General features: G+C 43.9%; 1 protein-coding gene across 1 annotated transcript in view; it reads left to right on the top strand.

Annotated features, from left to right (window-relative positions):
• BOLL (boule RNA binding protein) overlaps positions 1–25,224 on the top strand; it is a 69,592-nt gene that overhangs the window by 21,092 nt on the left and 23,276 nt on the right. Inside the window, exons 4-7 of the mRNA XM_075118048.1 lie at positions 4,733–4,787; positions 13,234–13,309; positions 18,484–18,611; positions 23,526–23,597. Coding sequence (XP_074974149.1) covers positions 4,733–4,787; positions 13,234–13,309; positions 18,484–18,611; positions 23,526–23,597 — 331 coding nt within the window. The remainder of the gene's footprint in view (positions 1–4,732; positions 4,788–13,233; positions 13,310–18,483; positions 18,612–23,525; positions 23,598–25,224) is intronic.

Here is a 25,224-nt window from a genome sequence, read left to right as displayed (position 1 = left end):
CTAAGGCCGTATTCTGAAGAGCCGCTTGCAAGCTCTAGTGCAGGGGGCATACTGGGGGCAGGGTGGAAGGGACATGTTGCTGGCAGGACCACAACATGTAGCACTGTGAACATTTATGTTGCATATAGGTAACTGGGGACATGCTGCCATGACTTAGGCAAGCCACTAGGGTTGTCTGTTATGCCAGGGGCCACAGAGCAGCACAAAATCAGGAGAGTGTAAAGGTGGCATAAAATCACCATCGCTTTCCCCCGAGTTATGAGTTCTGTGCAGCACATCTAAGAGTTGCAGTAGGACCCTTGTAATAGGGGGTATGGAGTACCTGCATAAATATTAGATCCATTCTTATGTATGAGGCTGTCATAGTTTTCAGCACCTTAAGTCTGCAGATGTGAGACAACTTGCAGCTTCATTTATCCTCATCCCTTGTCACTGCAATCTCTGAAACTCACTCTGAACACAGAAGGAAGAAGCTTCTGCCCCACACCAGAAGAGGAGCTTTTCTACTCACCTTCAAGGTTGTTACCAACTCTGCCCCTCGCTACTTAACTGCATTTGTCTCTCATCATGGTATCCCCAATGTCTGCACCTGCCACTGTTGCCACCTCCATTTATCTACCTCTCTGACAGTGGTTTTCGTGTTTTCTTCCAGTGCACCCCTTGGTAACTCACAGAATTCCTTCCCTGAACTGATCCATAAGGCATCTACCCTATCCTCCAAATCTCTGCTTCAGTTCTACTTCAGCCTTGACACCTAAAAGAAGCTAGCCGACTAATACTAATAGGTGGAGGAGTAGCTGAAGAGTATATATTTTGCTTACCTGCTTTAATCCATTCCTCTCCCTCAAAGTTTTTATGTTGTTTTTTTTCTTAGACTGGAAGCTCTTTATGGCAGGGACTGTATCTTCCTTGGTGTGTAATCATCACCTAGCACATTGATGCTACCAGAATGCCAATAATAAATAACAAACATGAAATGTGGATGAGGAAACTTTGCTGTAGAAACCTTAAATTTTGAATTAACTTACTTATCTATTTTAAGCTGGTAGGTTGATTTAGCAGCAATAAAACTGCTCTAACAAACAAGATTTTTCAGCAGCAGTAAATTTTTCTCAACATAAGCAAAAAGCCTATTACAAAAACATTCCCCAAGATAGGGTTGACTCAATATCTTGGTGTAGCACCCTTTTTTCCCACAGGTATTTTTGCTTCAGTCTCTTTAATAAGATCTTCTTATTGCCTTTCCCCAGAGCAGCTGTGTAAGAAAAAGAGAAAGGAAACTGAAGTTAAGCTCTTGTGTATTAGCCAAAATGCTTTGTGATTTTTGTTTTTTAATATTTTAGTTCATTACGAGTTTGCAGCTCCCTTTACTATTACTTTGAACTTTAGCCAGAACTTTCATATATGCTATCATTTTTAAATAGAGTCCCAACTTCCTTTTAGAAGTGTCATTTTATTTTATTTTTTGCTTCCTTAAAAAGTAAAAGTCGGTAGGTTTACAGTCATTACAGATGCGTCTGGAAGCACTTTCTATTAATAAGGTTGCTCGGCACTTCCCATCGTAAACACCCCATCTTTAATTGCTTATAACTTTGCCAAATTTTAACCATTTTGGCTGAAATCTTGCATGACAGGTATCTGTCTCAAGCTGAATTTACCTGGAAAATTTCTGAATATGAAGCTTGGAAAAAATACATTACTTTGCCCATTTTAAAAAACTCTGATGACCTTTTCTTTGAAAAGCTCCAGTGCCCCCATGCTTTGGAGATTTGGAAACTTGAGATTTGGCAAGAGGAGTGTCCTTTGTGTCAGGTATGTTCCTTTTGCCATTCCCATGAAAATTGCCCCAAATTTGGCTCAGTTACAAGCCTTTGAAAAATCATAGTTTACACATGCTCAGTATTCAGAGTAGCAGCCGCAAAAAGAAAAGGAGTACTTATGGCACCTTAGAGACAAACAAATTTATTTGGCATAAGCTTTCATGAGCTACAGCTCACTTCATCGAAAGCTTATGCTCAAATAAATTTGTTCGTCTCTAAGGTGCCACAAGTACTTCTTTTCTACATGCTCAATAGAGACTTTGATTTTAGCAACTACATTCTTGAAGATTCCAGTCACTCTGGATGCTGGGTCCAGGCACCTAAACTTGGAAGAGGGAAACTGTCTCTCTTGTGTTCTTAATGAACCCTCCCCTCATTGGGCCCTGCAGCATGGAGGAGGAAGTTGCCTGATTCAAATGCCGAAGGGACAAGAGCTAGAGCAGGGAGCTAGAGGGAAGAGGAAGAGAAAAAGTGGGAGTTGGGATGGGACAAAGACTGGGGCTAGCTGGGCAAGGAAACTGGGACTGCGAGCTGGTGAGAGGAATGGTGAGCTTGGAACCTGTTGGCTAGGGGGGAGTGGGACAGTGAGATTGGATGGGGTGAGAGAGGGGACTGGGAGTAGCTGGACAAGGAGACTTGGATTAGGAACCAGTGTGGAAAAGGAAACTGAGGAGGGCAGACATCTGACAAGGAGCTGTGGCACAGGGGTAGAACTGGGACTATTTAAGCAAAAAGACTGAGATCAGGAGACGGAGGGGTGGGAGATGAGACTGGATGAGGAAGACTATGACTAAGAGCTAGTGGTGCGAGAAGGGAGAAGCAGATAGGCTGAGGAGTCTGAAGTGGTAAAAAGAGGACAGGTTGGGCAAGGGGACTGGTACTGGGTGTGGGGAGGGGGAAAGACTGGGAGTGCGGGGAGATTTGCACTAAGTAAATAGTCTGAGACTGAGTTTAGAAATCTGAGCCTTGGAGACTGCGACTGGGTATCCAGGGAGAATTGGACTAGAACAAGAAGCCAGGGTGGGAAAGCAAAAGGTCTGCAGAAGGAATCCAAGATCCCTGTGTCTCACCATTATTCTGCTCTTACCAAATACATTTGAAACCAACAGGTTACGTGTGTGTCTCATTCTTCTTTAATTCCGGTCCACACAGAGGATGACAACTTACCATCACAGCTATCAGTTACATAGTTATCTCAAGTGACAGAGGTCTGTGTGATGGATTCACAGACTCTGTAGATTCCAACCTTGCTGATGAACCGTGTGGATATCAGTATGATGAAGTTTGTTTTTTTCAGTTTGCTTTTTTAAAATTTAAAATAAAAAACAAAAAATAGTGTTTAGAAGAACATTAAGACTGCAAAGGCAAGCACTCAAAAGTAAGTGATCTCTTGTGTATATGCATTATAATACATTCTCTAAAATTACATAATCACACACTATTTTTCCACAGGACCCCTGTCTCATTCTTGGCAGAGGATGGACCTGCTGTGGGAATGAATCTAGGGTGACCAGACGTCCCGATAAAATCGGGACTGTCTAGATTTTTAGTTCTTTGTCCCATGTCCCGACCGATGCATGGTCAGGATGCCATTTGTCCCGATATTGCAGCTTTGGCCACTCCGGCAGGGTTTTTTTTTTTTTTTTTGTGCTTTGGCAACTCCACTCCGGCTGCTTTTTTTTTTTTCTTCCCCCATGTGTCCCGATATTTTGCCCGTTTCATCTGGTCACCCTACAATGAATCAGGTTGTGTAGTGAAGGAGGTTGTTGTCTATAAGACCCCGGCTTTATTTGTTGCAGAAATTGGAAGTTCTGTAGCGAATGAGGCAGTGGACTGCAGGAAGAAAAAGGATGATTTCATAGTTAAAGCAGTTAAATATTGCTCTGGAGAATGAGATTCTATCCCAGCCCATGTTACAGAGTTTCTAGATGATGCTGTGCAAGTCACTTAAACCAAACTCTTCACAGGTGATCACTAATTGTGTATTCCTCATTTTCTGGGTGCCCCACTTGATACCCTGGTGTTTAATTTTCAGAAGTGTTAAGTACTCTCAGCATCAGCTGATGTCAATAGGAACCTGTGTCTGAACATACAAAATGCTATATGATGCTAAGTGTGCTGAAAAATCAGGTCACAGGTGTCTCAAATTGAGCATCCAAAATCAGTGAAGAATTTTTACCTTAAACTTTCTGTTCCTGTGTTCACCATCTCTAAAGTAGGATAATACCACTCTGTCACCTCACAGGATGCTGTGAAAATTAATTAATTAATATTTGTGAAGAATTCAGATGCTGTTGGCCAGTGCTATAGAAAAGCCCATGAGGATATTAATAATTATGCCTTCAGAGAAGGGTTTGGATAATATACAGTAAATTGGGCACCAAAATGTAGTGGATACTTTTGACTTTAATCTCTCTGTGACTCAGTTCCCCATCTGTAAAATGTGGATAATAATACCCCTTCCTCTCACAGGTGCTGTGAAAATAAATTCATTAATGTTTATAAAGCAGTCATATTATAGTGATGATCACTATAAAAAAGCCCATGAGGATGTTAATTCTGTCTTCAGAGCAGGGCCTGGGCCTGGGCCAGGGCCACGCACTGAACAGTGAAGATAAAACAAAATATTGAATAGCTGCTCATTAAGCACTGTTCACTGAATGAGACAGTGGTCCTGTGAGAAAAATAGAATGTGATCATGTAATTAAAGACTATTATAGTTCATACGCATTTGGGGCCAAATTAAGGTTGCTGTGCCACAGCAACCTTATTTGTCATTTATTAACTTCTTAGTGCTTTACTTTTCAAACTTAATGTTTTAACATAGTATTTTGTGTAATATGTAATATATAACATGTTTTAGGTTATAAAGTAGTATGCCAAGAAAAATAATTCATGTAATTTTTATTTAGGTATGGTTTCATCACTTTTGAAACTCAAGAAGATGCACAAAAAATTTTACAAGAGGTAAGATGACATATAATCATCATTATACTCATTGTTTAGGTAAATTCTTTAATTTGGTATTAGTGCTTGCAGACATCCCTTGCCAGTGGATATTTGTCCCTTCTGTGTTTACCTGCTTGGATTTGAAGGTATTAAAGAAGCCCAGGATGTCTGTGGGCCAGTTTGTCAGATTTGTTGCTTTCTTCTCTTGGTACAGAAGGATGAAGAGAAGTAGCAGCAGCATTATTTTCCCTTCTGAACCCACAGAACATCCAAGAAGACATCTCAGAGATTTAGTTTTAAGGGAGGGTGGGTGCTGGGAGTCTGTGGAGCTGACTAAGGCAGGTGAAGCTGATGGTTCAGTGTCAGGTACCTTAACTTTGTAGAGATAACTGTTTCCAGCCTCTTCCTTGTATACTGCTCACTTGGATCTGAAGTTCCTCCTGGTGCTTTGATTTTCTTGAGTAGAGAATCCAGCTGTCATAAGACATCTGTAAAGGAGACTATATTTTTAGGGCTGAGGCTGAGATCATGAGAGAAATTGAAGTTAACCTCACTCTCATCAAGGAGGAACCACTGAGGTTCACTCAAAAAACTCTGAGATCTGTGAGGCCCACTTCCAGATACGCTTAATTCTTGCTCCTGCGAATGTGAGGTTTGCCCCAGAATGGACCTTTCTTAGCTGCCAGGATATTCTTTCTTGTCCTTCTCTTAGGATATAGGAAGCCATGATGGCTCCACAACCTTAGCCTTTTGCAACCTGTTCTTTTGGCCTGCTTGGGCTATGTTGGCTGGATGAGCCATGGGCTCAGTTGTGTTCATGAAGTTCCCTGAAGAAGACCAGAGGATGTTATCTCAAGCAAAGCCTCTTCTAGACTGAGTGGAGGCCTATCAACAAGTAGAGCTGGTTGAAATTTTTAAAATATTGAAATTTTATGAAAATTTTATTCAAAGAGCTGGAAAATTCTTAATGAAATTTTTATGAAATGGTATTTCCCATTTTTGACCAACTCTAGTTAAAATAATATATACATACATATATATATATAAGCAGTCCAAATTCTGACTGATAATACCAATGTAATATATAACATCAATCACCAGAGAGGTGCTTGTTCCCACCACCTGTGTCAGGAAGCAATTTGGCTCTGGAAACTGTACACTCGTTATCGTGTCTCACTTGCTGCTTTCCATTAAATAGGTTTATTTGCCATGAAAGAGAACACATAGTACCATCCTTTGTGTTCCAGAGCTCAAATTCAGCAAAGCACGTGCCTAATTTTTAAGCACATAGACAGTGCTTAGCGTTACGCAAGTGCTTAAATATCTTGCTGAATTGGGGCCCGGAGGAGGAAAGTATTCTGTTCTCTGACTGTTGCCTTTGGACTTGACTGCAACTGATATCTTTATACATTTCCTTTAAATAAATATTCTGGATAATAAAACTGCAAAAGGTTTGAGGGTTTTATTGTTAGCTCCCTAATGTATATATTGTATCTGGTACTTGAACCTTCTAGCTCTGGCAGTGGAAACGTGGGTCCTGATTCTGATTTTACACCCATTTTGTCCTGGTGTAAATGACTACAAAGTGTTCAGGGAAATGGAGAATCAGGCCCTCTGGTTCCTCCAGATTTCCTTTTGCAGAAGCAGGATAAAAGGGACACTTACAATTTAAAAATCACATTGCTGTCTGATTTTTGTTTTAACTACTGCAGATGCAAAGTAATACTTACATCTACTATAAATGAAAGATATTAGTGAAAGTTTGCAGTTGGTTTACTTTGTGCATTTGACAGTATTTTTATAGTCACTTTTGTTGTTTTCCTTTAAATGATGAGGAGCTGAAAGAAGATGTAAATAAAAGTAGCCCCATCCTACTTGAATTTACACTTTGGCCTGGTCTACACTAGAAAATTAAGTCAGCTTAGCTGTGTTACTCAGGGGTGTGAAAAATCCATACTCCAGAGTGATGTCTTTAAGCTGACCTAACTCCCAGTGTAGACAGCACTAACCTGCACAGCAGGTTACTCTGCTGCAAGCCTCAGGGCATAGCTACGCTTGCAGATGTAGAGCGCTGTGAGTTAAACCAGCCCTTAGAGACAGCAGCAGGGAAAGCGCTGCACTGTGTTCACACTGTCAGCTGCAAGCGCACTGGTGTGGCCACATTTGCGCCACTTGCAGTGGCATTGGGAACGGTGCATTATGGGCAGCTATCCTACAGAGCATCTCTTCCCATTCTGGTGCTGTGGCTTGTGGGAAGGGGGTGGGAGGGTGTAGGGCATTCTGGGTCCTGTCCCAATGCCCCTGAGGCATCACTTTGCATCCCAGCAATCCCTGTGCTTCCGTCCACATTTGGCACCATCTTTCAATGGTTTTTGTACTGTGCGCTCTGTCTTCCCTTTCGGTCTGTGGGAATGGATCCTGAACTGCTGAGGAATATGCCGATGGGTCTCACCAACACGTCATGAATTGCAGTCAAGTTACTCCTTACGCTACAAACTGACAGTGAGGAGTCCGAGGATGATGTCGACTCACATAACGCACACCACACGAGATTGCTTGTGGCATTCATGGACATGCTCACCACCGTGGAACGCTGCTTTTGGGCTCAGGAAACAAGCACTGAGTAGTGGGATCACATCGTCATGCAAGTCTGGGATGACGAGCAGTGGCTGCAGAACTTTGAGGTGAGAAAAGCCACTTTCATGGGACTGTGTGCTGAGATCGCCCCCACCCTGCAGCACAAGGACACGAGATTGAGAGCTGCCCTGCTGGTAGAGTAGCAGGTGGCTATTGCACTCTGGACACTGGCAACTCCAGACAGCTACTGATCAGTCACTAACCAGTTTGTAGTGGGGAAGTCGGCCGTTGGAATCCTGTTGATGCAAGTTTGCAGGGCCATTAGTCACATCCTGCTCAGAAGAACTGTGACTCTGAGTAACGTACATGACATTGTGGCTGGCTTTGCACAAATGGGTTTCCCTAACTGCGGAGTGGTGATAGATGGGAAGTATATTCCAGTTCTGGCACCAGCCCACCTAGCTTCCAAGTACGTTAATCAGAAGGGGTATTTCTTGATGGTTCTCCAGGCGCTTGAGGATCACCATGGGCGTTTCATTGACATTAACACAGGCTGGTCTGGAAAGGTGCATGACGCACGCATCTTTCGCAACACAGGCCTGTTCAGGAAGCTGCAAGCCAGGACTTTCTTCACAGATCAGAAGATTACCGTAGGGGAAGTCGAAATGCCCATTGTGATCCTTGGAGATCCTGCTTACCCTTTAATGCTGTGGCTCATGAAACCCTACACAGGGAGCCTTGACAGCTGCAAGGAGCAGTTCAACAACAGGCTGAGTTGGTGCAGAATGACTGTGGAGTGTGCTTTTCGCCGTTTAAGGGGCTGCTGTGGCTGTCTGTATGGGAAGCTGGACCTGGCCAATGATATCCCCACGGTTATATCTGCGTGCTGTACCCTCCATAACATTTGTGAAGGGAAGGTTGAAAGATTCCCTCAGGCATGGAACTCAGAGGTTCAACACCTGGAGGCTGAATTTGAACAACCAGAGAGCCGGGCTATTAGAGGGGCCAGCACAGCACTGCAAGGATTAGGGATTCCTTGAGAGAGCAAGTTGAGGCTGAAAGCCACCAGTAATGTTTGGTTCCCTACATGGGAGTGAAGTGCAGTGGTTCCAATGTTAGTAGGAATCTGTGTTTGCTACATATGATGCACTGACTTGCAGTGCCTGGTGCTTTCCTGGGCTATGGTATCTTTTACTTAATGCAATAATAAAGAATGTTTTCAAAGCCAAAAAATTCATTTATTGCAAAGAAACAACTGCTTGGGAAACAGAAAGGGCATGACACATCTGTGCTGTGTGGGACAAGGGAAGAGGGTGAGGTGGGGAACGGGACAATCACAGGTTTGCGTATGTCCTAGCATACTCAGCCTTCCTGTCCGGAGTGCTGTGCAATGGGTGCTGCACTTCAGGATGGCTAAAATGCATGGTGATAGAGGTTGAGTGCAGTGGGTAAGGGTTGTAGTTTGCAGGGCTGGGTGGTGAAGCTACAGGTGTTGGAGGCAGCTGGTGGCGTTAAGAACCCGGATGTTGGGAAAAGTGGGTTGGCGGTGACATGGGGCCACAAGGGAAAGAGTTTTGGGACAAGGGCTGAAGGGGGGGCGGGCACGGAAGTGCTCCCCCTGCATTGCTACAAGCGCCTGTATCGAGTCCGCTTGGCACTCCATGATGCTTAGCTGGCACTCCATGATGCTTAGCTGGCACTCCATGATGCTTAGCTGGCACTCCATGCTTTGGTGCCGGCCATCCGCATTCTGCTGGCGGACCCTCCTGTCCTTTTTAATTTTCATTAAGGGACTGCTGCATGACATCATGCAGCATGTCCTCTTTGCTTTTTTGCATACACCTCCTGATTCTTTGGAGTCTTTCAGACGTTGATAACAAGGACAGCTGGGATCTCAAGGTTGCATCTGTAAAGCCAAAATGCAACACTTAAAAGAGGCAGCATTGTTCACACCAGACACAGCAATGATTTGGCCATACTTAAAGACAAGCACTGTGTACACAATAGCAGAAATTGCCCCTCCCAAAGCGAGCACACATAACCCACAGGAGCCCCAAAATGGTGAGTAAGCACAGGGGCAAGGGGCATGATTGTTTCATGGCCGTACTGTCCTCTGGGGTTCTGTGCCTTGGGGAGAGCCAAGAGGTGCAGGGGGCCCCTATACTGAACACTGTCCCCACATTTTCCACAGGAGTTTGTCCTGGAAGATATCTTGCTGCTGAGGGTGACCTGGAAAGCAAGGGAGGGTCTTCTACTACAGTGCGGCTTCCGCCCTGGCCCATAGGCAGCTTGCCTGTGTGCAGGAATGGTCCCCTTGCCCACACGGCACAGTGGCGCAGACATGTTAGCCTTACTGGGACAAGGAGCACAGTAGCTCTGCCAAGGAACCTGCGCAAGCAGATTGCCCAGCTTCTGCATGAGACCTTTGAAGAGGCCAAGGAATGTGTGGGCCCCTTACTGAATGAGGGAGGCAAACTAGTGACAGAGGATGTGGAAAAAGCTAATGTACTCAATGCTTTTTTTGCCTCTGTTTTCACTAACAAGGTCAGCTCCCAGACTGCTACGCTGGGCATCACAAAATGGGGAAGAGATGGCCAGCCCTCTGTGGAGATAGAGGTGGTTAGGGACTATTTAGAAAAGCTGGACGTGCACAAGTCCATGGGGCCGGACGAGTTGCATCCGAGAGTGCTGAAGGAATTGGCGGCTGTGATTGCAGAGCCATTGGCCATTATCTTTGAAAACTCGTGGCGAACCGGGGAAGTCCCGGATGACTGGAAAAAGGCTAATGTAGTGCCAATCTTTAAAAAAGGGAAGAAGGAGGATCCTGGGAACTACAGGCCAGTCAGCCTCACTTCAGTCCCTGGAAAAATCATGGAGCAGGTCCTCAAAGAATCAATCCTGAAGCACTTGCATGAGAGGAAAGTGATCAGGAACAGCCAGCATGGATTCACCAAGGGAAGGTCATGCCTGACTAATCTAATCGCCTTTTATGATGAGATTACTGGTTCTGTGGATGAAGGGAAAGCAGTGGATGTATTGTTTCTTGACTTTAGCAAAGCTTTTGACACGGTCTCCCACAGTATTCTTGTCAGCAAGTTAAGGAAGTATGGGCTGGATGAATGCACTACAAGGTGGGTAGAAAGCTGGCTAGATTGTCGGGCTCAACGGGTAGTGATCAATGGCTCCATATCTAGTTGGCAGCCGGTATCAAGTGGAGTACCCCAAGGGTCGGTCCTGGGGCCGGTTTTGTTCAATATCTTCATAAATGATCTGGAGGATGGTGTGGATTGCACTCTCAGCAAATTTGCGGATGATACTAAACTGGGAGGAGTGGTAGATACGCTGGAGGGGAGGGATAGGATACAGAAAGACCTAGACAAATTGGAGGATTGGGCCAAAAGAAATCTGATGAGGTTCAATAAGGATAAGTGCAGGGTCCTGCACTTAGGACGGAAGAACCCAATGCACAGCTACAGACTAGGGACCGAATGGCTAGGCAGCAGTTCTGCGGAAAAGGACCTAGGGGTGACAGTGGACGAGAAGCTGGATATGAGTCAGCAGTGTGCCCTTGTTGCCAAGAAGGCCAATGGCATTTTGGGATGTATAAGTAGGGGCATAGCGAGCAGATCGAGGGACGTGATCGTTCCCCTCTATTCGACATTGGTGAGGCCTCACATGGAGTACTGTGTCCAGTTTTGGGCCCCACACTTCAAGAAGGATGTGGATAAATTGGAGAGAGTCCAGCGAAGGGCAACAAAAATGATTAGGGGACTGGAACACATGAGTTATGAGGAGAGGCTGAGGGAGCTGGGATTGTTTAGCCTACAGAAGAGAAGAATGAGGGGGGATTTGATAGCTGCTTTCAACTACCTGAAAGGGGGTTCCAAAGAGGATGGCTCTAGACTGTCCTCAATGGTAGCAGATGACAGAACGAGGAGTAATGGTCTCAAGTTGCAGTGGGGGAGGTTTAGATTGGATATTAGGAAAAACTTTTTCACTAAGAGGGTGGTGAAACACTGGAATGCGTTACCTAGGGAGGTGGTAGAATCTCCTTCCTTAGAGGTTTTTAAGGTCAGGCTTGACAAAGCCCTGGCTGGGATGATTTAACTGGGAATTGGTCCTGCTTTGAGCAGGGGGTTGGACTAGATGACCTTCTGGGGTCCCTTCCAACCCTGATATTCTATGATTCTATGAAGAGATCACTGAGGCCAATTACCGCGATGTGAGAGAGCACATCAATGCCCTATTCTGCATCTAGGCACGCATACAGCCCTAACCCTTTTCGCCCCAAGAGCCCGCACCGAACAACTTCCTTCCCAAAATAAAAGCAGCTTACCGGATACTTTCTCTAGTGTTTGTCCTTCCCCAAGCACCATCCGCTGCGACTGGCTACCTTCCTCCTGGCTTGAAAACAGCTTCTGACTGCATGCATCTAGGGATGCCAGGCTGTCTCCCTCCTCCTCAGCACCCTCGCTCTTGCTTTCCTCCTCCTGCCTTGCTGAACTGGGCTCTGAAGTGTCCGTGGTGGTCTTAGGAGTGGAGGTGGGGTTGCCCCCAAGTATTGCGTCCAGCTCTTTGTAGAAACAGCAGGTGGCAGGAGCAGCACCGGAGCGGCGTTTTGCCTCACAGGCTTTGTGGTAGGCATTCCGCAGCTCCTTCACTTTAACCCTGCACTGCAGTGCGTCCCGGTCATGGCCCCTTTCCATCATGTCCCTTGATATCTGCCCAAAGGTATCGTAATTCCTGCGGCTGGAGCAAAGCCAGGACTGGACAGCTTCCTCCCCGCAAACACTGATGAGGTCCAGTACCTCACCATTGTTCCATACTGGGGATTGCCTGGCGTGTGGGGGCATAGTAGGGTGATCAGGTGTCCTGTTTTTATAGGGACAGTCCCGATTTTTGGGTTTTTTTCTTATATAGGCTCCTATTATTCCCCACCCCCTGTCCTGATTTTTCACACTTGCTGTCTGGTCGCCCTAAGGCAAGGTGACCTGGAAAGATTCACTGAGAGCATTCCACGCCTTACTGAGCAAACAGGAAGGGGATTTTCAAAATTCCCAGAGAATTTAAAGGGCAGCTTTGACAGTCGGTCACCAGAGGGCAGGGCAATAGAGTTCAAAGTGATGACCAGAGTGGCTAGAACAGGCATTGTGGGACACTTTTGGAGGCCGATCAGAGCGCATTAATAGATCAGGGCATCCACACTGGCGCCATGGTGCTCCAGCCGGGGCGCAGGAAGTGTTATGCTTCTTGTGGAGGTAGACTACCAGGAGCCCTCCAGCCACGGAGTCCGGGAGCTTTACATACCTTGCCAGCATAGACGCATCATGAGTTAGGGCGTCCGAGGCTGCTCTAACTCGCAAGTGTATCCAAGCCCTCAGAGTGTGAATTTACAGCACACCAGCTGAATTATTGCTGTCAACTGTTATAAAGTATATAGTAGCCTTGCAGTGTATTAATTGCATGTTTTAATATAGTTAATTTTTTTTTAAAGTAAACTCAAATATTTTTATGACGACATTTTTTAAAAGGAAAAAAGTAAAACTAGTGTTTTTACTAGCAGTTATTTATGTCTCTGGTAGCTGGTCAGGAAGCTCCATTAGCATTCAGAAGTAAATTTTATTTAGCATTTGCCCAAATCACAGTAAGCACCATGTACATATTGGAGCACAATTGGTAATTTTTGCAAAATGAAGCCCACTTTTATTACTTAGATAATAAAAGTGGGTTTTTTTAGTACTTGAGGAACACTATCAGAGATCTGAAAGAAGCTTCTTGGGTGTGTTCACTATCATCTACTTCTAGTTTTACTTTCAGTAGTTATATGGACCCAAAAAATAAGAAGTAAAAGTACTGAATATTAAGTGTTTTTCTTTGTTTGTTTTAGGCTGAAAAACTTAATTATAAGGATAAGAAACTGAATATTGGTCCAGCAATAAGAAAACAACAAGTAGGGATTCCTCGTATGTATTTTCATTATATTCTTTAGCTGTATGTGATATAAATAGAACTCTTAACCAAAAATATCTGTGTTGGACCTGTACTGTACTAATCCAGAGCATTGAATATGATCAGAATAGTCAGCATGTGGAAGCACTGACATACTAACAAAAATGTCAAAAGAACCAGATTTCCAGGCACCATCCTTTAACCTCCTACTGTATGTTCCTTTGTATATTGCATGGAAGGGATCCAATGGATGAAGACTGTATCCACTTGAATGTGGGTAGGCTGCATGGAATGTGACTCTCTGGTATGGCAGTATGCCCCTTCCTAGCTGCCACAGGCCCTTATTGTGACAGAGCCTCAAAGCTAAAGACAAATGTGTTTTAACAGCAGGGAAAGTGTATGTGACAGTCTGCTGTATACAGCATTTTCCTATTGGAAACAGAGCACGTGTTATATTGACATGCTACATATGTTGCTCTAAGGAACATTAAATCCCCATGTGTGCTGTGTGAAGCCATGTTCAAAGGTCATAGCTATTGAAGTATAACCAGTGGTAGCACAGCAGTGGATTCAGATGTGCTGGAAGTGGCCCGTGGCACGACGAGACAGCAGTGATATACGGTTTAAGGATGGCACGAAGTGAGAGTGTATTCATCCTACAGCCACACTGAAGGAGATTTAAATGAGATAATATATTGTGGGTGGCACATGTTCCTCTTATCTACTCCAGAGGTTGCACCTAACAGACGCAGGGACGTTCTCTGGGTAAAGCCAGGGATGCATGAGATTTGGGACATTTATACAAGAGGCTCTTTGGCATATGTATGTTTAGATATCCACTCCCACTGCCTATTCTCTAGTGTCACCTGTCCCATAGTGTCACACTAGAGAACAGGGATAATGCAGTGCCGCTTCAGTTCTTCAAAAACTTTTCAAAAAATCTTTGATGGTTGGTGGTCCCTTTTTGTAGATTTTTACATGAGAAGGAATGTATTTCTATACCTGATACTGCTGTGGTATGTCAGCAAAAAAAAAAAAGGCAATGTAGTTTTGGGCTTGCATACCCAAAAGGCACCATGTTATGGAACAAAGGAGGTCCCTCTCTGTGTTCCTCTGGAGCAAACACATTTGAAATATTCCATTTACTTGTGTGCACTGTATTACCAGAAAGAGCAGACAAAGTGGGAGGAATTTAGAGAAGATCAACAAATACAATTAGGGATCTAGAGGAACTGACCTAATGAGAGAAGATAATTATTATGAATATCCTAAATAAGTTCTGACTAAGGGTTGGTGTGGTGTTCGATAATAACCTATAAATATCTGGAAAGTGAAGACACAAGTTAAGAGACCAGCTACTTAGGACAGTGAAGGGCTATAACCATGAGCAAAAGAATGTAATTTATAAATGGAAAATTTAGGCTGAATATCAGAAATAAATTTCAGAGATTGAAATCTGTTGGGGTGTGGAATGGTCTCATAAGAGAAGTAACAAAAGCAATATTGCTTGAAATATTTTTTAAGTTAACTGAATGTTGTACTAGTAAATATATAGCATAGGGAATACTGAATTGGAAGGGGATGGAATAGGCTTCCACTGTCTTTAGTTTCTGTGAGTCTATAGTTAGTCTCCCACAAGTTTAGCTTGTCATTACTTTTAACTTATCTGATACCAAATTACAAACTTCCAAGATTGATAGGATTGTCAACTAGTTATTTTTCCACCTTTACTTCTGACTTCGGTAATAGCATTTGCTGAGGAATTGTTTAGTTCCCCTTTCTTACATTTTACCTCTTCAGATGTTTCTAATACCGGGGTTGTGTTTTGTGATACTTAGTTAATGATTAGTTTCATTTTGACCTGATTAGACAGCTTTGAAGTGTTCAGGAATTTATTTTCTTAAAGCAAAAGATTATTCATAATAAAGTCTTTGTATGAACCGTTTTTAGGTACTGTTAACTAGAGCTAATTGAAAAACTAAATTTTAATAAAAACTTGATTTTTTATGTTTAAAATGGATGAAAAATTTGTCGACATTGGGAATTTGGAAATTTTTCAACCAGCTCTACTGTTAAGTTTTTTAACGTTATTTTGCATTAAATTACAACAATCTTCTTATCCAAAATTGCATCCCTGTTTTTTTAGTTTCCATTTTTGGAGTTTTGGGAAGACTTTGAAATCATACTGATGAAGTGTCTTGTCAAAGAGTGTGAATCCATAGATAAAAGGCTTAGCTTACCCAGGACAGTCATATTTCAGTACCTTTGCATTGTAATTGCTTTTATCTGTATTACAGAGTTTTGTTTTACAAACTAAATAGAGTATAAAGCATTTTGTTCTTCTCCAGGGGCCTCTGTGTGTTATATTTTGTGGGTTTGGCATCTCTTGGTATTGAGCTGCCGAACTGCCTTGAAAAACCTATTCCATTGGGAGTACACAAGAATGACATCATCGCCTTACTCTATATAGTGGAGTATGCACCCTAACTGACTTAGCTCCTTCATTGCCACTGCAGAGAGCAGACGGAACTCACCATGTCCTGTCCTCAGTGCTAGACTACCTTATAACCTTTTCTTGGAGGTCTGTAAATAGTTAGTATTGTTTAGTGTAGTGTAGTATAGTTAGTCAACTTTAGAATAGTGTAAGTAGCCATTCCCTTGGCCTATCTCTGGGCTCCTTTACCAGAACTATGACAGGTCCTGAGCCCTGTAAGGGCTTCAAGAGGTGCTCCTCTTGCCCAGGGTATTCCTGAGTCTGATGCCCACATCCAGTTCCATCTGTTTTTGAGTAAAGCCAACTCTTACCATTACTATGCCTTTACTCCCCAGGCCAGAAGGGAGAGAGACTTGAGGCTCCAGACTCATCTGGCCTCAGAACATGTACAGCCTGAAACTCTGGCAGGCCCATGACTGGTGTCAAGACCATGATCAATCCTGAGGTCCTCTCCTGTGAGACAAACCCTTCTCATTGGGCTTCTGCACCATCTTCCACCAAAGGCACAAGACTGGAATCTACTTAGCTCCTGTAAAGGAGCAGACTCACCCCTGTGGCACCTCCTGCTGATAGTCATCGGGAATCCAGCCACCAGAGTGCCCTCTGCAGGCCGGTGATCCGCCACAGCTCTAGCCCCCATGTCCCTCACAGACCCCAGTGCTGCTTTCTCTGGGGTTCTGCCCCCTGGCAGTACCCCCACACTCTGCCTCTGGATCTCCCCTTCCTAGGGAATCCCCCAACCCACTATCCCCGCCTTGCCTCAGTCTGGGCTACTGCCAGTCATCACCAAGCCCCCGCTCCCTGGGGCAGACTGCAGTGTAAAGGCCACTCATCATAGGCAAGGGAGTTCGGACCTGTTGCCTTCCTCTGCCTCCCAGTACCTTTATGGGCCTTGGACCAGACCCTACAGTTTGGGGAGTTGCCAGCTTGGAGCGCCCCCACTCAGCCTGCTCCTTCCCCAGCACTGCACCACCCTGAGTACACTGTCAGGCAGGCAGCCAGGCCCTGCTCTCTCCCAGCCTGGAGAGAGACTCCTTGGGCCGCTGGCTCACAGCCTTTTTATACAGGCCAGCTGGGTCCTGCTTGGGGCGTCGCCGAGCTGCGGCTGCTTCCCCAATCAGCCAGCCACAGCCCTTTCCAGGGCTGCTTTTAACCCCTTCTATTTTAGGAGCAGGGTAGCCACCCCGCTACAGCCCCATAAAGGGAGAGACTCCCTCAGCTACCAGTGGTCAGTCCCGTCAGTTCTGTGGCATCAAAATCAGTTTATGGCACAACAGTAAAAACTGAGCTGGCACTGTGGCATAAGGTTTGAAAAGTCCCAGGTCAAACCCTTCATCCAGCACCACTGCCCTCTCTGCCAGCACAAAGTCCTATATTGAACATGTCCTCCAGCACCAATACATCAGTTATGGCACCACAGGACTCCTCCAGGAAATCAGAAAGAGAACAGGAAGCACTTCTCCCCACTAGAGGGGCACAAACAAAAGACGAGGCGGAACTGTCTCTCTTACTCTTCAACACAAGAGTATTTCGGAGATTTTTAACGCTATAGCTGTCTCTTCAACACACATCTCCAGTGGCAGACCTCTGAGCACCAATCAGCCTGGACATGTCATTACTATAGATCCCAAGAACCCCTTCTCTCTCCCACTGCATGAATGGGGGACCACCACTGAGGCTACTGCCCATTTCACCACATACTTTTCCACCACTTGACTCTGCTTCTGTACTTACCTCTCTGATTCAAATCTGCAGTTGTCTCAGCGTAGCTTTGACACCATTGGAGATGATTTTGAAGGCTCCCCAAGTTGACATCAGGACATTGGACAACTTCCTTCTCCTTAAATCCAGGCTTAAGGAGCATTTAGCTGTCAGGCATATTAAAAACAGATCTATATTTTCTGATTGTACTGTTTCTTTGTTCCTGAAAGGCATGACCAATGTTTTTCCTTCTACAAGGGAGCCTCCTCTATTCTTGGGGCTTAAATCTTGCTCTGATTAAACTCGTGGATCCTCCCTTTGAGCCCCTCAAGAAAATGTCTTTGGTGCATCTGTCTCTAAAGACAGCTTTTCTTAAAGCCATCTTAAAGCCTCTGCCAAAAGAGCTGGAGAACTGATGCATTAATGGCCAGACTACCATACACTTAGGTACATAAGGTCCAGGTGATTGTGAGGCCCAAACTTAGCTTCATGTCCAAGATGGTGTCAAATTTCCATTTACTACCTCTCCCTCCTAGCTTTCTTTCAAAGCCCTGTTTCCAACCCAGGGAATTTTATCTGCATAATGTGGACATTAGAATGTATTTACCTAGAGAGTACAAAAGCCTTTAGAAAATCCAGTTGACTATTTATAGCCTATGGGGAAAGATGTCAGAGAGAGCTTATTAGCAAACAAAGGCTGTCACCCTGGATAAAAAGATACAGAGAACTATGTTACATTTTAGCTAGAAGCATAGTTCCTGCCAAGAATTCAAAAATGCACTCCACCAGAGCCATTGCAGCATCTGTGGTTTGTTTGAGACACATTCCTGTTACAGAGAGATGCAGAGCAGCAACATGGAGTAGATATATCAAGTATAAAATTTGTTATATGTTTGGCAATTAAAATGTGCATTGGAATTTTCTATTACTTCACTTGTTTTAAAAGCTGCAAGTTTGTTTAATTTTAATTTCAACCATCCTTGTTTATTGTAGGCTCTAGCATAATGCCAGCAGCTGGAACAATGTACTTGACCACTTCAACTGGATATCCTTATACTTATCACAATGGAGTAGCTTACTTTCATACTCCTGAAGTTGCATCTGTTCCACAGCCATGGCCTGTAAGTAATATCTGAAAGATTATCATTTGAGAATACTGCATATGTCTCACAACTGGCTTGTTGGTAAGGTTCTGTTCCAGGAAGCTTGTTTCCTTTTGCTTCTTTATTGTATTTTCCATGTTTTCTTCTTTCCTCTCTCCTTGTTATACAAAATAGATAAAACTCTGAAGAAAATTAATTACTACCATGAAACTTGTTAACTGTACATTATCTTTAATTATAGGCAATATTGTTATAGTTGTGTTGGTCTCAGGATATGAAAGAGACAAGATGGGTGAGGTAATATTTTTTATTGGACCAACTTCTGCTGGTGAGAGACACAAGCTTTTGAGCTTACACAGAGATCTTCTTCAGGTCTGGGAAATGTTCTCAGTGTTTCCCAGCTAAATACAAGGTGGAGCAGATTGCTTGGCATAAATACATGTCACATACACATATTTCAAGGGACCGTTCAAGGTGAAGTGGCCCCTTAACACCTCTTCACTCCTAGGGGTATTGAAGGGGGAAAAAACTGGGGGCGGGGGGCTTGTGGGTTATAGATTGTTGGAATAAACCATAAATCCAGTGTTTCTATTTGGTCCATGATTTTTCGTATCTAGCAAAATTACGAATTTAAGTTCCCAGGTTCTTCTTTTGAAGGGATTGTGCAGGTTTCCTTTGTGAAAAGTGCTAACCCACAGATGATATAATAGTTTTGTCTCATCATTTTTCTGTGTTAATTCATTCGAGAGCGTAATGATTGTCTGGTTTCACCCACATAGTTGTTATTGGGGCATTTAGTGCACTGGGTGATGTACATCACATGTTGTGATAGGCAAGTATAAGACCCATAGATCTTGAAAGGCATGTTGCTGGGGGTGATGATCATCATAGAAGTGAAGATATATCTATAGGTTTTGCATCTGTTGTTCTGGCAGGGTGTGCGCCACTTTCAGTTGGTGTGTCCTAGTCTGCGTGGAGCTTGCTTCAGATGATGAGCATGGAGAGGCTGGGGAATTGTTTGAAGGCCAGAAGAGGTGGGAAAGATTTCTTTCAGGATTTGGTCCTCATTGAATATGGGTTGTAATTGTTTGGTGTTATCCTGTAAGGCTTCCAGTGTGGGATGGTAAGTGCCAGCTAAAAATCATGGACTGAATTGAGACAACTGGATTTATGGCTTATTATAAACAATCTATAACTCACTAACCTCTCCCCGCCCCGGCTTTTTCCCCTCCTTTCCCTCAGTAGGTGAACAACCACTAACATTGCCAGCTAGTGGTCAGGTGGGGGGTGGGCACATTGTCTACCCTTTGAAAATATGATCCTATCCTTCAGCCTCCCCCTCTACCCCCCCCCAAGAAGTACAGTACAGCTGTGCCACTGTAAACTCTCTAGTATAGACACAACCTCTGAGTACGTTTCCCAGACCTGACAAAGAGCTCTGTGTTAGCTCAAAAGTTTGTCTCTTTCACCAGCAGAAGTTGGTCCAATAAAAGATATTACCTTACCCACCTAGTCTCTCATGATGTTTGATGGCAGCTGAGGAACTGGCTGCTTTTCTGACTGTAACTGCATCATACAATGACAGGTTTCAGAGGGGTAGCCGTGTTAGTCTCTATCAGTAAAAACAATGAGTCCTTGCGGCACCTTAGAGACTAACAAATGTATTTAGACATAAGCTTTTGTGGGCTATAACCCACTTCATCAGATGCACTGAGTGAAAAATACGGTAGGCAGGTATAAATATACAGCACATGAAAAGATGGGAGTTGCCTTACTAAGTGGGGGGGTCAGTGCTAATGAGGCCAATTCAGTCAGGGTGGATGTGGCCTGTTCCCAACAGTTGACAAGAAGGGGTGAATATCAATAGAGGGAAAATTGCTTTTTGTAGTGACCCAGCCACTCCCAGTCTTTATTCAGGCCTAATTTGATGGTGTCAAGTTTGCAAATTAATTCCAACTCTGAATTGGCCTCGTTAGCACTGACCCCCCACTTGGTAAGGCAACTCCCATCTTTTCATGTGCCACAAGGACTCCTTGTTGTTTTTGCATCATATAATGTAATTAATATGTCTGTCAGGAGGTAACTGCAGTTAACAGATGATCATTAGTACAGGTTTCATGGATCGTGTTGAATAAAACAAACTGTTTTACATTATGTTAATGCTTTTACCTTTGACTTTTCCTAGGGAATCTGTGACTTTAAAAATGCATAATAGTACAAAAAAGTTTATTAAGTTTAAATTCTCACTTCATTTAGCCTCACCTATTTTTTTTAAATATAGAACAAAGGATGAGACATTATAAAGCAGAAAGAAATTCATAACAGAGAACTATGTAGAAATGTTGTGAAAGGTTTTGGCTGTCAGTAAGAGGAAAGAACTACTGAGTTTTGTGACAACATGCAGTCACAATCTAGACCAGTCCCTGAATAGACACCAGTCTATTGTGACCACTGAATCCACTGACCCAATGTACAACACTCTTCTTGGGCAGTGAGACATTGTAGTCTGGCCACCTAGACCCCAGAACCAGTGTCCACACTTTTCCCGCAGAGTCTACCTGGCTGTGTGAGCTTTCTAGTTAATCCCTTCAGGGTCAGTGTAGCCATAAAGCAAGGAACACAGGGTTAACAAAGGAATTTCTTATACACATACACACTTTACTCTTAAAAAGCATAAGAGAATTACAGATCTATGGAAAATAAATTCTTGAATGCAGTCCCCTCAGCGTGATCTCACCCCCTTTTGGGAACTTTGGGTTTGACCACTGTTCTTTAGGGAGATAAAGCCCCTCCTGCCTCCATTTTTTTTTTTCAGCTTGTTTTTTTGTTTCTGGCAGTGAAATGGTTTTCCCTTGCTTAAAGCGTATTCCTCTTTTTAAAACAGCCTTTTCTGTCCTTGTTTTTCCACTGGGGATTTTCCGTGCTCCTTCCCCCTACCAGCTTCTGGGCAGAAAGTTCAAAGTCAGTTGCCCTGCTGATAGCAACCCCAATGTTCCACTTTCAATGCTGATGGCTCTGCCATAGCCTCCCTATTACGAGTCAAGTTCCTGCTACCATAATGAATATTTCAGGCCACAATAAAGGTTACATTAAAAATGGAGGGTGAAATATAACAGTGTTCACAAAAAATGAAATTCATAAATTGATACAAACATATCCCCCAATAAGAAAAGGAGTACTTGTGGCACCTTAGAGACTAACCAATTTATTTGAGCATAAGCTTTCGAGAGCTACAGCTCACTTCATCGGATGCATACTGTGGAAAATACAGAAGATGTTCTTATACATACAAACCATGAAAAAATGGGTGTTTACCACTACCTTGTAAGGAGAGTGATCACTTTAGATAAGCTATTACCAGCAGGAGAGTGAGTTTGCGGGGGGGGGGGAGGGTGAAACATTTTGTAGTGGTAAACACCCATTTTTTCATGGTTTGTATGTATAAGAACATCTTCTGTATTTTCCACAGTATGCATCCGATGAAGTGAGCTGTAGCTCACGAAAGCTTATGCTCAAATAAATTGGTTAGTCGCTAAGGTGCCACAAGTACTCCTTTTCTTTTTGCGAATACAGACTAACACGGCTGTTACTCTGAAACATATCCCCCAATCTGTCTCACATACATTTTAGAATTGATACTTGTTTTGGGAAGAGGATAAATGGGGGTAGTTCAAGTGCTGGATTTAAACAGGGAAGGGCAAGCACCTTTCTTTCAACCCCAAAAGACAAATATTTTATCTTTACCAAGAAACTGCATTGGAAAGATGTCTTGGGAAGAAATTTACAGATTACACAGAGTTTATTGTTGGATTCTGTCTTTTAGACATCATGGGTATGTCTACACTGCAGTTAAAAACTTGCGTCTGGCCTATGCTAGCTGACTTGGGCTAAAGGGCTTTTAATTATAGTGTAGGTGTTCAGGTTCAAGCCAGAGCCCAGGCTCTGGGACTCTGCAAGGTGGGAGGGTCCCAGAGATCACGTTCCAGCCTGAGCCCGAACATCTACTCCGCAATGAAACAGCCTCTTAGCCCGAGCCCCAGAAGCCCGAGTCAGCTGACATGGGCCAGCCACAGGTTTTTAACTGCCATGTAGACATACCCTTTGTGTTGAGCACCTGGGCATTGATTACCTTGGTGTTGACTACCTCAAGTGCCTTAAATCTGGGCTTCCCAGTACATTGATGTTGGTTCCTCTGGTGCTGAGGGTATGGCTAAACAGCAAAGAAAAACCCACGGTTGGCCTGTGCCAGCTGACTTGGACTTGTGGGGCTGTTTCACTGCTGTGTAGACATCTGGGCTTGGGCTGGAGCCCAGGCTCTAGGACCTTTGCGGGGTGAGAGGGTTCCAGAGCTTGGCCTGCAGCCTGAGCCTGGAAGTTTACACAGCCGTGAAAGAGCCCCACAGCCTGAGCCCCGTGAGCATGAGTCAGCTGGCATGGGTGAGCTGCAGATTTTTCTTTGTTGTGTAGACATACTCTGTGTCCTTTAGTATCAGGGCCCTCAATTATTTCAACCTTGTGGACTTTGGTACGATATGTTCCATTATTCCAGAGACTTCCAGCAGATCTTGTGTTTTGTGGAAGGAACCTAAATTAGGTTTGAAGCTGCACTCCATTTCATATCCACAGGATTGGGCAGGGGTGGGGGGAATTTGAGGATATAGGCTATGTGAGCAGCCCAAATGAACACTGCTTTCAAGAAAGTTCTGAGTTCATTTGCCTAGGCCATGTGCTTTGTCTGCAGTGTGAATCCATGCAAGTGATCATCTTAAAGAATCATAGTTACTGTAAGTAACCATTCTTTATAATTATTTTGTTTTTAAAATGGTAAGTTGTATAGCATATAGTACTTAAGGTGTATGTTTTAGTAAAAGTAACAATTCCTGAGATTAATGTATTAAAATTTCTAATTTATCTCTTTTTTTTCATTTAAAGTCACGTTCCATTTCCAGTTCCCCTGTAATGGTAGCTCAACCTGTTTATCATCAACCTACATATCCTTACCAGGTAAAAGTTAGAAAATGGGTATATCATTTCATAGCCTGAGGTGGTTCTTCGAGTGATGTCCCTGTGGGTGCTCCACTTTAGGTGATTTCCCACCACAATGGTCATTCTGGGGCTCATGGGCAGCATACAGGCAATATTTTCCCAAGCCACCAAGCAGCAGGGAAATGTATAGACACTTCTTGCCAAAACCAGTAGTACCACCTGACATCTCCCAGGAACAAACTTTTGAGCAAACAGATCAGGAGTTAGACCAGGAGGCTATCCCTGCAACCAGCTTGTCATCCTCACCTGACAAGACCATCATGCCTCTGCCCCCTACTACTGGAGATGATTTCAAACAGTTTCAGGAACTGTTTAAAAGAATAGCTAACACACTTCAAATCCCTCTTGAAGAGGTTACTGAATATCAGCCCAAGCTTTTGGACATACTCCACACATTGACATCTTCCAAGATTCCCTTGCCTTTATGGAGCCCGTCATAACCATCTGGAAAACACCCACCAGAATCCGACCTAGTGTAAGAGGATGGACAAAAGGTATTATGTCCCTTCGAAGGGGCTAAAATTTTTATTTTCCAACCCCCAAATTCTCTCTTGGTGGACACTGTTAACGAAAGAGGTAGGCACCGTTATTCCAGGTTCACACCTTATGATAAGGAGTGCGAAAGGCTGGATTTACTTGGCTGCAAGGCCTACTCATCGGCAATATTACAGTTTAGATTTGCCAATTATGAAGCTCTCTTGCAAAATATGACCACATGACTTACTCAAAATTAGCAGACTTTATTGAACTTATACCAGAGGAAAAGAGAGAGCATTTCTGAAGGCCAGTTTATAGTTCAAACAGTCCTTCCGGCATCACTGGACTCCGCTGACACTGCTGCGAGGACCATCGCATCTGCCGGGCCTCCTGGTTTCACTTTTCAGGGTTTTCAAGGGAGGTGCAATCAACAGTAAAGGACCTTGCTTTCGAGGGTCTGAAGCTGTTTGCCAGCCAGATTAACGAATCACTTCTCTCCTTAAAGGACTCGAGAGCCACTCTTAGATCTCTAGGAATCTATACACCTGCAACAAAATGCAAACAGGGCAGGTATCATACGTTATAACGTCCTAGACGGGCTCCGTACACAAGACCCAGGGACCGTATTATCCTCAAAGATGTAGGCAAACACCACCCAAACGAAGATCAAATTTTTCGCAGTCCTCCACATCACAGCAATCAATCTCCAACCCCCCCACCCTCCGAGTGTTTTCCAAAGTTCTAGCAGTGGTGGCGGCCCACCTGTGCAAGCAAGGGGTCATGATTTACCCGTACAGGTGAGTCTCATCTTACGCTGGGGTTACATTCCGCAGTCAGCGCATAAAGCGAAAATCGCGTGTAGTCAAAATTACATTGAGTGTAATGGCGGGCGGAATCACCTGGACTACAGGTACAGTATTTAAATGAAAAAAAGAAAAGGAGTACTTGTGGCACCTTAGAGACTAACCAATTTATTTGAGCATAAGCTTTCGTGAGCAACAGCTCACTTCATCGGATGCATACTGTGGAAAGCATAGAAGATCTTTTTATACACACAAAGCATGAAAAAATACCTCCCTCCACCCCACTCTCCTGCTGGTAATAGCTT

This window comes from Caretta caretta, chromosome 11, assembly GCF_965140235.1.
Source record: "Caretta caretta isolate rCarCar2 chromosome 11, rCarCar1.hap1, whole genome shotgun sequence".
NCBI classification, from domain to species: Eukaryota; Metazoa; Chordata; order Testudines; family Cheloniidae; genus Caretta; species Caretta caretta.
This window is presented reverse-complemented; position numbering and strand designations above follow the sequence as displayed.